This window comes from Salvelinus fontinalis, chromosome 2 (assembly GCF_029448725.1).
Source record: "Salvelinus fontinalis isolate EN_2023a chromosome 2, ASM2944872v1, whole genome shotgun sequence".
Classification (NCBI taxonomy): domain Eukaryota; kingdom Metazoa; phylum Chordata; class Actinopteri; order Salmoniformes; family Salmonidae; genus Salvelinus; species Salvelinus fontinalis.
Genome location: NC_074666.1, coordinates 40544040 through 40557781, shown reverse-complemented (window position 1 = coordinate 40557781; position 13742 = coordinate 40544040). Strand labels below are relative to the sequence as shown.

At 43.3% G+C, this 13742-nt stretch overlaps 1 protein-coding gene across 1 annotated transcript; it reads left to right on the top strand.

Moving 5' to 3' along the window:
• Positions 1-1444: 1444 nt before the first annotated feature.
• Positions 1445-9006, top strand: LOC129867071 (protein ripply3-like). Its single transcript, XM_055940225.1, has 5 exons — positions 1445-1493; positions 7874-7994; positions 8068-8128; positions 8337-8410; positions 8626-9006. Exons 1-5 carry the CDS (start codon positions 1445-1447, stop codon positions 8831-8833), a joined length of 513 nt encoding a protein of 170 aa, XP_055796200.1. The 3' UTR covers positions 8834-9006.
• Positions 9007-13742: the final 4736 nt, after the last annotated feature.

Below are 13742 nucleotides of genomic sequence, written 5' to 3'. Positions count from 1 at the left end.
AGGTCGAGGCACAGACACAGTCTCAATGGGGATAGCTGAGCTGACTACACTGACTATGCTAGTGGCAGACTCCACTAAGCTGGCAGGCTGGCTAACAGCCAATTACATAAGTAATTACATAAGTATTCAGACCTTAAATTAAAGGTTCAATTAATAAAGCCACATACACACAGGCAGCTCCAAAATGCAGGTGTTTCAGCCTAGCTCAGTGCTTTCTGTGGTGGTGGGGCATGTATTTGTTGGGATGCATTTGTTGAGTAAGGATGAATATGTTGGAGACCCATTTGAGGTGCTGAAAATTGTGAAGTTTGCGCTGGGAAAAGTGGAGTCTCAGAGTGACCAGGATTTCTGAAGAACAGGCAGCCTCAAAAGAATCTGGACAACAGAAGTTTTGTGTTTTGAACATCGGAGTAGAGCACCCGTCAAAGGAGTCATCTCAGGGGCGACGACGGATGTTCAGGTTGAAAACCTGAAGATAATTCCTGGTGTGGTTGGTGCCCGGGAACTAACCCGCTGGGTGAAAGGAGAAAAAGTGTTGGTCCTGTTTTTTGATAAAGAGCAAATAACTACGCATGTGAAGCTTGGTTAACTAAAATACGCCGTTTGAGCTTTCGCCCCAAACCATTGCAGTGTAAGAATTGTAAAGGATTGGCCATGTTTCAAATGTGTGCAGATGGACAGAGTATTGAAGAATGATGTGTTGAAGGACGACAGTGTTGCAGTTGTGGTGGGATAATGATCCCCAATTCCTGGAGTGTGCTGTAAGGGTGAAGAAGATTGAGGTGGCAAGTTAGAGCAATGAATCGAATCTCCTATGCGGATGCGATGAAAATAATTGAGAAAACATGTGATGCTAGGGAAGATACGGTAGTGTTAAAAAGGTGGATTTTGTGGAGTTCATTGCTATAGTTAAACTGTACGGCACGTCTCAAAGAAATCTAAGAAACTGGACATTATTGTGGCAGCGGTAGAAAGGTTTTTGGGACTTAAGGATTTTATATTTGAAGACCTGACCTTTCAGGTTCCCCTTGAGCCTGTGTAGGGATTTTTTAAATAGATTTTTTAACAGAAAAGTAGTTAATTTTTATTTTTTTTGTATTTTAATCAATTTTTGGAATCCTGTTTCCAACCTGCACAGTAGGTGGCAGAATGCACTTTAAATTGTGAGATCGCAAATATACCATAGTAGAAGTAGTGTTTGGTGTGGTAGAAGTTATTTTTTGGTTTAGATTTTTTTTTTCATGGTAGTACAGAATTGGGCAGATCATGATTGATCGTACATTCCAGCACAGTAGGTCCCGGCATTCACTTAAACGATTGTTTGCGGACTGCCGTGATATCGTAGAAGTATTCAGGCCTGGGAATTTAGTGGAGAATGGCTAGGGGACTGGTCCCCTATGCAAGTTTCCATGTCTTGTCTGTTTGGGTGTTTGCTGTGATCGCAATGGACCAGTGTCTGCGGAATGCAAATTCTTACTGGCGAATTCGAGTGAGTAAGTGGGCAGCTGCGCTGACGACGAACTGAAGCTAAAATAGTGATCTAAGAGCAGAGGACCGAGAGAGGCATTGGTACATCACACATCTATGAGCTTTAGCTCCTCTAAGTAAGGGACGTGATTCTTCCTGTGTTCCCCTTACAGGTTGACTACACCACTCGCGTCGCGTGCGCGAGCGTTGCAAAATAAATTTAGAAATCCATGTTATTCAATTATTGCACCAACGAGCGTCTGCGACACCAGGGCTAAAATAGATGTTGTTCCTATTTCTGACTGCAAGTCCTGCCTCTCCCATCTCCTCATTGGTTTATAGAAGCAGGTACCCACGTGCCATCTCCTCATTGGTTTTACCCAGGTGGGTGATAGAAAGACGAACTGTTTTGCCTGTAGTCGTGGTAATACAATGAACGTTTAGATGCAATCACCATATAATTTAAAGATGAAAAGGCCTGGAAGGAGGAGAGATGACTAGAAACGATTCGGTTGGCCGTTTTATGTGTGGATGTCACGCCCTGGCCTTAGTATTCTTTGTTTTCTTTATTATTTTAGTTAGGTCAGGGTATGACATGGGGAATGTTTGTGTTTTGTTGGTTTTGGGTGATTCTATGGTAAAGGGGTTGTTGGGTGTAGTATATGGGTTTGTGTTGAGTACATGTGTCTAGCGTTGTCTATGTATGTTTAGTTGTCTAGGAGAGTCTATGGTTACCTGAATGAGTTCCCAATTAGAGACAGCTGATTTCGGTTGTCTCTGATTGGGAGCCTTATTTAGGGTAGCCATAGGCTTTCATTTGTTGTGAGTAGTTGTCTATGTGATACGTTTGTAGCCTGTGTGTGCACATCGTTATTTAGCTTCACGATCGTTTTCTTGTTTTGTTTAGTTCGTAAGTGTGTTTGTTTCGTTTGCCTTCTTCATCAATAAAAAGGAGATGGCTTATTTTCCTAAAGCTGCGTTTTGGTCCGTCAATCCTCCACACGATCGTGACAGAACTACTCACCAATACAGGACCAAGCGGCATGGAAAGCGGCAACAGGACCCACCTACACAGGATTCGTGGACATGGGAGGAGATACTGGATGGTAAGGGGCCGTGGGCACAACCGGGAGAATATCGCCTTCCTCGTGAAGAGCTGGAGGCAGCTAAAGCCGAGAGGAGGCGATATGAGGAGGCAGCACGGAGACAAGGCTGGAAGCCCGTGAGTACAACCCAAAAATTTCTTGGGGGGGGCCTTAAAGGGAGTGTGGCGAAGTCAGGTAGGAAACCTGCGCCTACTCCCTGTACTTACCGTGGAGAGCGAGAGTACGGGCAGACACCGTGTTACGCAGTAGAGCGCACGGTGTCTCCTGTACGCGTGCATAGCCCGGTTCGGTACATTTCAGCTCCACGTATCGGCCGACTGAGACTGAGCGTTGAGCCATATGTCATGAAGCCGGCCCAACGCATCTGGTCACCAGTGCGTCTCCTCGGGCCGGTGTACATGGCACCAGCCTTACGCATGGTGTCCCCGGTTCGCCTACATAGGCCGGTGCGGGTTTTTCCACCTCCCCGCACTGGTCAGGCGACGGGGAGCATACAACCAGGTAGGGTTGGGCAGGCTCGGCGCTCAAGGGAGCCAGTATGCCTGCACGGTCCGGTATTTCCGGCGCCACCTCCCCGCCCCAACCCAGTACCACCAGTGCCTCCTCCACGCACTAGCTATATGGTGCGTGTCTCCAGCCCTTTACCACCAGTGCCTAAACCACGCACCAAGCCTCCTGTGTGTCCCCAGAGTCCTGTGCGTCCTGTTGCTGCTCCCCGCACTAGCCCTGAGATGCGTGTCCCCAGCCCGGTGCCACCAGTCCCGGCACCACGCACCAGGCCTACAGTGCGCCTCAGCCGGCAGGAGTCTGCCGTCTGCACAGCGCCATCTGAGCCATCCGTCTCCCCAGCGCCATCTGAGCCATCCGTCTCCCCAGCGCCATCTGAGCCATCCGTCTCCCCAGCGCCGTCTGAGCCATCCGTCTGCCATGAGCCTGCAAAGCCGCCCGTCTGCCATGAGCCTGCAAAGCCGCCCGTCTGCCATGAGCCGCTAGAGCCGTCCGCCAGACAGGAGCCGCTAGAGCCGCCCGCCAGACAGGATCTGCCAGAGCCGCCCGCCAGACAGGATCTGCCAGAGCCGCCAACCAGACAGGATCTGCCAGAGCCGCCAACCAGACAGGATCTGCCAGAGCCGCCAACCAGACAGGATCTGCCAGAGCCGCCAACCAGACAGGATCTGCCAGAGCCGCCAACCAGACAGGATCTGCCAGAGCCGCCAACCAGACAGGATCTGCCAGAGCCGCCAACCAGACAGGATCTGCCAGAGCAGTCAGCTAGCCATGAGCAGCAAGATCCGTCAGCTAGCCATGAGCAGCAAGATCCGTCAGCTAGCCATGAGCAGCCAGATCCGTCAGCTAGCCATGAGCAGCCAGATCCGTCAGCTAGCCATGAGCAGCCAGATCCGTCAGATCCGTCAGGCTTATTTTCCTAAAGCTGCGTTTTGGTCCGTCAATCCTCCACACGATCGTGACAGTGGATTAATTGTCGGAGTAGAGATCCTTGTGCATTTCAGGTAAAATAACAACTCAATGTTTATATCCCAGGACAAATTAGCTAGCAACAGCAAGCTAGCTAAATAGGACAAACTAACGTTAGCTAGCAAGTGCAAGCTAACTAGCTAAATTACCATACATGTTTAATGCTTTTGAACCTGTTCCCAAATGAATGTAATTGGTTCAGAGTTTGTTTTGATATTTTAACCTGCGTGTCGTGATCGCGTTTGGAGTGGGGGGGCAAAATACATTTATGCACGATAGCGCACGCGCGCAGCCGGTTTGGGCAAGGTGTAAAATAGAAATCAGTTCTGACGCAGATCGCGCTGCAAGTCCTGCCTCTTCCATCTCCTCATTGGTTTATAGAAGCAGGTACCCACGTGCCATCTCCTCATTGGTTATACCCACTGGGTGACTGAAATACGAACAAGGTCAGTGGCGGTAATGCACCTAATTTATGAAAGTTGCCAATCGCAAGATAAAGTCAAGAGAAGAAAAGTCCTAGGAAGAGAGATGACTAGAAACGATTAGTTTGACGGTTTTATGTGTGGATTAATTGTCGGAGTAGAGGACCTTGTATATTTCAGGTAAAATAACAACTCATTGTTTATATCCCAGGACAAATTAGCTAGCAAATACAAGCTAGCCAAATAGGACAAATTAGTTAGCAAGTGTAAGCTAGCTAGCTAAATTGCCATAAAGGTTTAATGCTTTTCGGGCCTATCCCCAAAATAATGTAATTGGTTCAGAGTTTGTTTTGATATTTTAACCTGCGTGTCATTATCGCATTTGGTGTGGGGGGACAAAATACATTTATGCACGATGGCGCACGTGCGTAGCGGTTTGGGTTCTGTGTCAGACCGGGCGCATTCCAGGACAGGGAGCTGTGTGGATCTGGATATCACCATACAGAGGTTTATTTTGTAGGGATATGCTTCTCGTCGGGCCCTAGAAATCGAGAACCTATCCCCACCCTGTTGTCTTGTCTGTCCTCCCTATTTTGTCCTATAGTAGAACGTCCGTTAGAGGGGTTGGCAGAGTAGAGCAGGGCCAAGGGTGGGTCCCATATTGTGTACAGCTCCAGAGCGAGATTGTAGTGCCTTTCACCATATTGTTTGCAGTGCTTTCCCTTAGAATAACTATCTTGTTGCAGTGCCATACAATACTTCAGTGGTGTGAGATTTGCAGTGCCATATCAAAATAATTCCGTGTGCAGCTGATCTTTTGCATAGCCGATATTTACCTGAGGGAGTCAGGGGGAGGGTAACCTACCTGAGGGGAGGCCTTATTGTGACGTCACAGTCCGGGAAATCGTGCAGTCTGCTGTGGGAGGTGGGGAAACGGGGTCCAATCCATGTTAACCCATGAATTTAAATTAAAACTTACCATGAGCATACTTACCTGTCCTGGTCATCTAGGTTGGTTGTGTGCTGGAGAACATTAAATCCTGTGTTGGGTGGTGAGAAAAGGGGTTCACACTAAACTGTGACAGACGTACTGTGAAATTCTCTAAAATTATGTAGGAGGTGGCTTATGGTAAAAACATTAACATTTAAATTCTCTGGCAACAGTTCTGGTGGACATTCCTTCAGTCAGCATGCCAATTGCATGCTCCCTCAACTTGAGATATCTGTGGCATGGTGTGGTGTGACAAAACTACACATTTTATAGTGTCCTTTTATTGTCCCCAGCACAAGGTCCACCTGTGTAATGATCATGCTTTTTAATCAGCTTCTTGATATGACACACCTGTCAGGTGGATGGATAGTCTTGGCAAAGGCAAAATGCTCACTAACTGGTATGTAAACGAAATTGAGAAGATTTTTGTGAATATGGAAAATGTATGATCTTATTTCGGCTCATGAAACATGGAACCAACATTTTACATGTTGCGTTTTATATTTTTGTTCAGTGCAAGTACATGCAGCTTATCTTCTGTCATTAGCCTAGTCCAAAAGTTTTCCTAGAAGACTAAATAAACCCTTGCTCACCAGAATGTTATAAATCAATAGAATGAATGTCCAAATGACATCAGTTTGACTTGTTGTAAAGAAATAAAAAGCTGTGAAAACGACTCAACATTTTGTGCTGTCTGTGCCCAATGTTTGTAACATGTTTTGTGCTGCTGCTATGTGTTGCTACTGTACCATGTTGTCATGTTGTGTTGCTGCCATGCTATGTTGTCCTAGGTCTCTCTCTTTATGTAGGGTTGTGGTGTCTCTTGTCGTGATGTGTGTTTTGTCCTATAATTGTATTTTTATTCCCAGCCCCCGTCTCCGCAGGTGGCCTTTTGGTAGGCCGCCATTGTAAAAAATAATTTGTTGTTAACTGACTTGCCTTGTTAAAAAAATAAATATTGTTTGATAAGATTTCAGTTCAGCTTGGATGCATAGCCTATTTTATGTGGTTTAAATACTGATTTTATGATGCTGATAGCACCTCTACAGACTGTATCTAACTGTGCATTCCCATTCTCTCAAGATGCTGAAAGAAAGACATCTTTCTCCACTCCTCTTCCCGAGTCAACATTTAGCCTACATTTGGATAAATTTACTGCAAAAAATGCTTAATTCTGCAGGAGTTAATATTAAGGCTGTGTGAGGTTATAGACCTACAGTCAGTGTCCAGATTTCAGTCTTATTGAACCCATCTGAACTGAACTGTAGTTCCCTTCATGTGCCATAAGCCTATTTGAAGTCCAGTTTTGTGACTGACTCAACTTTGTATAGTGCCTCATATCACACAACATTGCGGCACTGCTATCATCCTCTTTTACCACTTCACCAAATCTTTACCAAATATAACTTTTCTGGCCGTCCCTTGTCTTTATTTTCAAGTCAACATATCGCAGCTTTTCTCTTATTGAAATAAACCAAGACATTGTCCTTCTTGCCTCAGTGGATGTACATGTACTTTTTCTGCCTGTTCTCAAAAGTGTTTGGTGATTGACTGTAGGCTATTTGGCACGCATAAAGTTAGGCCCTAAAGTTTAGGCTTACCCACTAATGCCAGAGAGACTAAAATAATGAAAGGAAAAAATGTAGCCTATAAATATAAATTACACAATAATTATATTTTTATGGATTTTTAAAGGTATTCTCTTTTCAACCCGCCTGCCATCCATCCGCCCTTCATCCACACAATAGGTCATGACCTTAAACCCACGCGCCCGGCGGATATAACCGCGGGGACTACGGGTTATGAGTCAAACCACCCATCACTAGTGCAGACATACTGTATATACAGTCATTGGTGCAGACTGCAGCGCAAACTTTCAAAGCGTGAGGCCGAGGCCAAGTGAGAGAGAATTTGAAACACTCAGGGAAAGAAACTTATATCTACTAGGAGAACATAATGTGAGAGGCTATTTGCATATCCCTTAACTCACCAAATGTTATACAAATTCTTATACAGTTTCTTCCTTAAATCAGAATTAAACTAATTATATTCCATTTAATCTAAATGTACCCAGTACAAATGCATATTACCAGTAAACTTACCAAGAACTATAGGATAGGCCTATAAAATAAATGGAAGGACAGCCAGGGCCTTAAAGTTCAATAACAACATGAAAAAGATAACAAAAAAATATTGTTTATCTGAATAACTAACTTTTCATGATCCATCTTTGAAAAGCTTCAATTCAGTGGAGGAAGGGGACCTGCAATTTGACAGCCGAAGACAGATCTCAAAGACTCCCCCCACCCAAATCCACTTTTGTTTATTCAAGTGAACAGTCAAGATGGGAAAGCCTTGATAAACAGCATACCTGACCGTATCCCTCAGTCTAGGAGTTTGCAGGTAGTGAGTCAGTCGAAGACAGAAGAAACTCCCTCTTGGTCAGGATATGCAGTTGCCGTCGCTCACAGTGAAAGACCAAATAATGAGATGCATGGGAAGATACAGGGAGTCTGAAGAGCCACTCCTAAGGTATGAACGTTATATTTAGCCTGTTTGGAATATGGAAATAAAAACCAGTTCAATAAATGTTCTACTATTGCAGTTTTCCAGTGATATGGAGACCATGGATTCCCTGTCATAGAGAAACTGGATGTCTAGAAAAAGTAAGGACATAATGCAATTACTTTAGGCCTACTATTAGATTATGAAGTAATTAAATTTCATCCAACCTATCATCACAAGAAACCTGTAGCCTAGTAAACAAGATTATTCAATACTTTACTGACACAGGTCCTTAGAAATGCTGTATTTGGTATTGTATAGGTTTATTCATTTGAGTTGAAAATGAACATGCCTACTTGTCCTGTTTAGTTTGTCCAAGGGAATGTGCCATCAAGAACCAGACAGATGTCCAAAGGTGCCCATGGATTCCAGCACCCTGTCAGGTATGTAGACTGTTAGCAGTTGAGAGAAGATAGTATGTTGGAATTGTTACTACATTTAAACTAATTTGTGGAAAAGACCTGTGTTGTGAATACATTTTATGATTTGATGTTATCACTTTCATAAAGACCATTTTTGTATACCGGTATGCTAATTTCTTTGAATAGTAAAACACAGATGTATTTTAAAATACTTAATACAGCAATCTGATCCGTAGGCTCTTCATGCCCAAGTCCAGGACTGAGGAATATGTGTCTCATTTGGGGAAGATGGTCTTGGACAGTTTCCCTGTCCAAGCCACTCTCCACTTCTACAACGATGACTCCAGCTCTGAGGATGATGAAGATATGGAGGAAGAGCTGGAGGTTCATTCACACAGTTTGGATCACAGATCCCATCCACTCAGAGAGAATTTAGAGAGGTAGCTAGTCTTTACTGTTTTGGAAACAAGCAGGTGTGATTAGACAAGGGAGACGGACAGTGCAGCAGGTCACAGGAGACATGTTACTTCCATGGCGAGGGTCTAGTAGGACCCAATGTGTTCACCTGAGACAGCCACAGAAAGCCGGGAAGGGCCAGGTCACTGGCTGCATGTGGCCTCACTGAGGTGATTCTTTTTACACCAGTTCAACGTCAACACACCTTTAAACTGGATATGGCCATTTTCCTTGACAACGTCCTATGTTCTCAGGACCTTGTCATGCAAACTCAAGTTGGCCTTGTGCTGGTCTCTTCTTTTTGTTTGTAGTGAAACATTTTCTATGCTTTCTATGTTTTGTATTTATAATAATTTTTTATGTGTGTATGACAAAGTGTGTGTAATACATTGCTGGACATATGAGGGACTGTGTAGATGGTTTGTTGGTTGAAATGTAAATAATGTATGTGCATATAATTGAATATTACTGTTATGGGCTTAGCTAGTGAGTGAATATGTTGGTATGGATGCCAAGTGAAATGTAAAAGTATTTCAATGATATCATTTTAGTTAAGTAATAAACATTTATTTCAAAATCATAATTTTCCTACCCTTCTTGTGGACGTGGACTTATACTTTTGTTCAGGATCAATTCACATGTTCATTCAGGTATTTGCTATTCACACTACTCCTATTTGGGAGTAAACTAGTAAGTAACCTACTCCTAAGCAAAAACAACAGTGAATATAAATGATTTAATATTGGCTGACCAATACTCTAAAAGGCTTGAAAGTGGCAGTACAGTGCGTGCAAAACAAGGGAAAATGGAATAAGATGGCATGAACCTATCAAAATGTAGAGTTTGAGGTCATAGAAGGCCGCGCTAACCACTAGGACAAGCCAGTACAGGCTCATGCTACAACGGGAAGAGACAGACCCTTTGAGACAGACCCACTGAACCCTGACAAGTAAAAGGAAAATAGATCATGAAGGTCAGGCATACTGTATGTCAGTGCAAATCAACTGACTCTTTCAGTACATATAAAAGAACATCTCTCTCATGAATCATATTGTGAATTTCAATGGCAGAAAAAGAGTATAAACACCCCAAACCTCATCCATTTAAGGTGACCAAAGTTGGGATCTTATATGGGATCTTCTAAACACTATGGTCCACCATTGAATATTTCCCTGGAACTCAGAGAGATCAGAAAACAGCTGGAAAATCATTGGAAATAAGTCGAATTGGTCACTTCCTAATCACTCCTAATGACACTGGGTCCAGTGATCAAAGCCTGGGCTGAGGTTGAGCCTGGGGACAAGTTTAGCCCTCAAACAACCAGCACCATCCCCTCCCTCTAGGGTTGGGTAGGTTATTTTCTACATGTAATCCGTTAGTTACTAGTTACCTGTCCAAAATTGTAATCAGTAACATTACTTTTTGATTACCCAAACCCAGTAATGTAATCTGATTACTTTCAGTTATTTTTTTTTTTATTACTTTCCAAAAGGCATTAGAATAAGACAAAAAGGATCCATCCAACCATTTGGTGTGTCATCATAGTGGTCTCTGACTTGCGGTCAGACTCGCTCAGCTGGAACAAACTTAAACTTGCGGCTTTTTTTAATGCTGAATTGAATTTCATTGAGAAAACAGAAAGGTGTCATATTTTTTTGCAAACATCCTTTCTGAATTTAAAAGTAATCAGTAAGCTGATTACAATATTTTTTGCTAGTAACGTAACTGATTACAGTAATTGTTTTGTAGTCAGATTACATGTAATCGGTTACTCCTAATCCCTGACTCCCCCCCCACACACACACACACACACACGAACACACACAGGGAACGGTATAGTGCCAGGGCTCTCCATCATCAGGTCCAGCTTGGCTTACGAACAGGGCAGCAGGAACTGGTGGTCCTCCAGAGGTTAAACACTGGCCAGCCATCTGATCCCAACCTCTTGTTTGTTTATGATGGTCTATCTGTGCAGCTTGGCTGAGGTGGCCGGCTGACCCGTCTGGTGGGCTGGCTGGGACAGGCTAGGGGAGAGGGGATGGGGCCAGGGGGTTGTCAGTCCCCAGTGGGTGGCTAGGTCACTGAGGTGGGCAGCAGACTGATTGAGGAGTCTCAGCGAAATCCTGAAGATGAGAAGATGGTGCTGTGACCATTTCACTTGCAGTCTGACGAGTTCAGGAGGTCATAAACCTACTGACCTCACCTCAACTGAAAAGAGCACATCATACTGTAGAACCACAGGCACAATGCATGATTTACATCACCCAAAGGCTTAAGCATTATAAAATCGAGAAGTTGCTGGTCTCATATTTTTGACTGTTAAATTCTAATAGTCATTGGATAAATATAAGACTAATTAATCTCGTTCCACACAGCACCACTAATTTGACATGTTCCATTACACAACATTTTCTATCTGCATTTTCATTAGTTAGTCGAGGGGCTGTGATGACGGATTATCACAAGAGGTTGAAGAGCAAATGATGTGCGAGCTGCTGTGGTCAGGTCACCTCACTTCCCAGGGTTCATATACAAGTCAGATCTTTGTCCTGTCACAAGTGATTGAAAAGGTGCATCTAAAACCTCCGCAAATTCCCACGGTGAGGAGAGATGCCAGTTATGGTGACAAAACTGCCCTCTGCTTGCCCTGGGCCTTCAAATAAGACCACTGGCTCAACACAGTGGATGGGGGACAATTATAACGTACAGGTATGTTGCAGGATTAATACAATTGATCAACAGTGTTGAATTATAATAAACAATGTTAAAATGCTAAATAAACAAAACAAAATATGCAGCAAATAGAGGTAAATTGGTTGTCTACCCTCAGTTCAGCAGCATATTGAAACATTTTGCATATAGAATTTACATTTGTGCTGTACTTCCAGTTACCTTTGGCAGGCATTGAATGGACTATAGACAGAAAATAGTGGGAGTGAGAAAGATAGCAAGATAAGACAAGACAACTGACTTTTCTCTGAGAAATGCATATCAACATTAGTACTATTTAAGTTAAACCAAAACGCACAAATATAATCATTAAGATCAGTTCACATGGTTTTAATAGACATTATTATGAAACCTAAGTTGGTGAGAGAATAATGAACTTTTTAAAATGAAAATGTATGAAGTTGGTGATAAATGTTCAGGAATTGCATTAAATAACTTTCTAATAACTTTCGATAACTTTCTTTCTTCTTGAGGAGCTTCTGAGATTTTTTTTCAGACAACTTGTGAATCAAGGCTGAAGTCATTCATATTCCCAAACAAAATGTAAAAAGGAAATAATTTGTAAGACATTTACAATAGTAAGGGGACCCCTTCAAAGCGATAGTGCTCGACAAATACTAAATAAGTATCATATGACATACCTGTCACGTTCCTGACCTATTTCTGTTAGTTTGTTGTATGTGTTAGTTGGTCAGGACGTGAGTTTGGGTGGGCATTCTATGTTTTCTGTTTCTATGTTGGTTTAAGGGTTGCCTGGTATGGCTCTTAATTAGAGGCAGGTGTTTGGCGTTCCTCTAATTGAGAGTCATATTTAGGTAGGTTGTTTCACAGCGTTCGTGGTGGGTGGTTGTCTCCTGTGTCAGTGTTTGTCGCACCATACGGGACTGTTCGGTATGTTTGTACATCGTCATTTTTTTGTAGTCTATTTTTCCCTGTTCGTGCGTTCTTCGTGTTTTATTGTAAGTTCGTATGTCTAGGTTTGTCTACACAGTCGTTTTGTTATTTTGTTAGTTAATTCAAGTCTAGTTCGTTTTCTGTCTTAGTTGTTTTGTCGTGTCTTAATTAAATCATGTCATTTCACAACGCTGCGCCTTGGTTCAATCACTACTCCTCCTCTTCGGTTGAAGAGGAGGAGAACCACCGTTACAATACCACACTTATGTCAAGCAATTATCATTGCAGTGCATATAAAACAGCATCAGCTATTTGTTAATTTCTTAGTGAGCATCTTCACTGAGGTAATGCCATACTTCTTAGTGCCGTATGCTCGCAACTGCCCGCCAGACTAGCATCACTACTCTGGACGGTTCTGATTTAGAATATGTGGACAACTACAAATACCTAGGTGTCTGGTAAGACTGTAAACTCTCCTTCCAGACTCACATTAAGCATCTCCAAACCAAAATTAAATGTAGAATCGGCTTCCTATTTCGTAACCAAGTCTCCTTCACTCATGCTGCCAAACATACCCTCGTAAAACTGACTATCCCACCGATCCTCGACTTCTGCGATGTCATTTACTAAATAGCCTCCAACACTCTACTCAGCAAACTGGATGTAGTCTATCACAGTGCCATCCGTTTGTCACCAAAGCCCCGTATACTACCCAACACTGCGACCTGTATGATCCCGTTGGCTGGCCCTCACTACAAATTTGTCGCCAAACACCACTGGCTCCAGGTCATCTATAAGTCTTTGCTAGGTAAAGCTCTGCCTTAGCTCAGCTCACTGGTCACCATAACAACACCCAACCGTAGCATGCGCTCCAGCAGGTATATTTCCCTGGTCATCCCCAAAGCCAACACTTCCTTTGGCCGCCTTTCCTTACAGTTCTCTGCTGCAAATGACTGGAACGAATTGCAAAAATCACTGAAGTTGGAGTCTTATATCTCCCTCTCTAACTTTAAGCATCAGCTGTCAGAGCAGCTTACTGTACCTGTACACAGCCAATCTGTAAATAGCATACCCAACTACCTCCTTCCCATATTGTTATTTATCCTCTTGCTCTTTTGTACCCCAGTATCTCTACTTGCACATCATCATCTCCATATCTATCACTCCAGTGTTAATGATAAATTGTAATTATTTCACCTCTATGGCCTATTTATTGCCTTACCTCCCTACTCTTCTACATTTGTACACACTGTACTGTACATAGATATTTCTG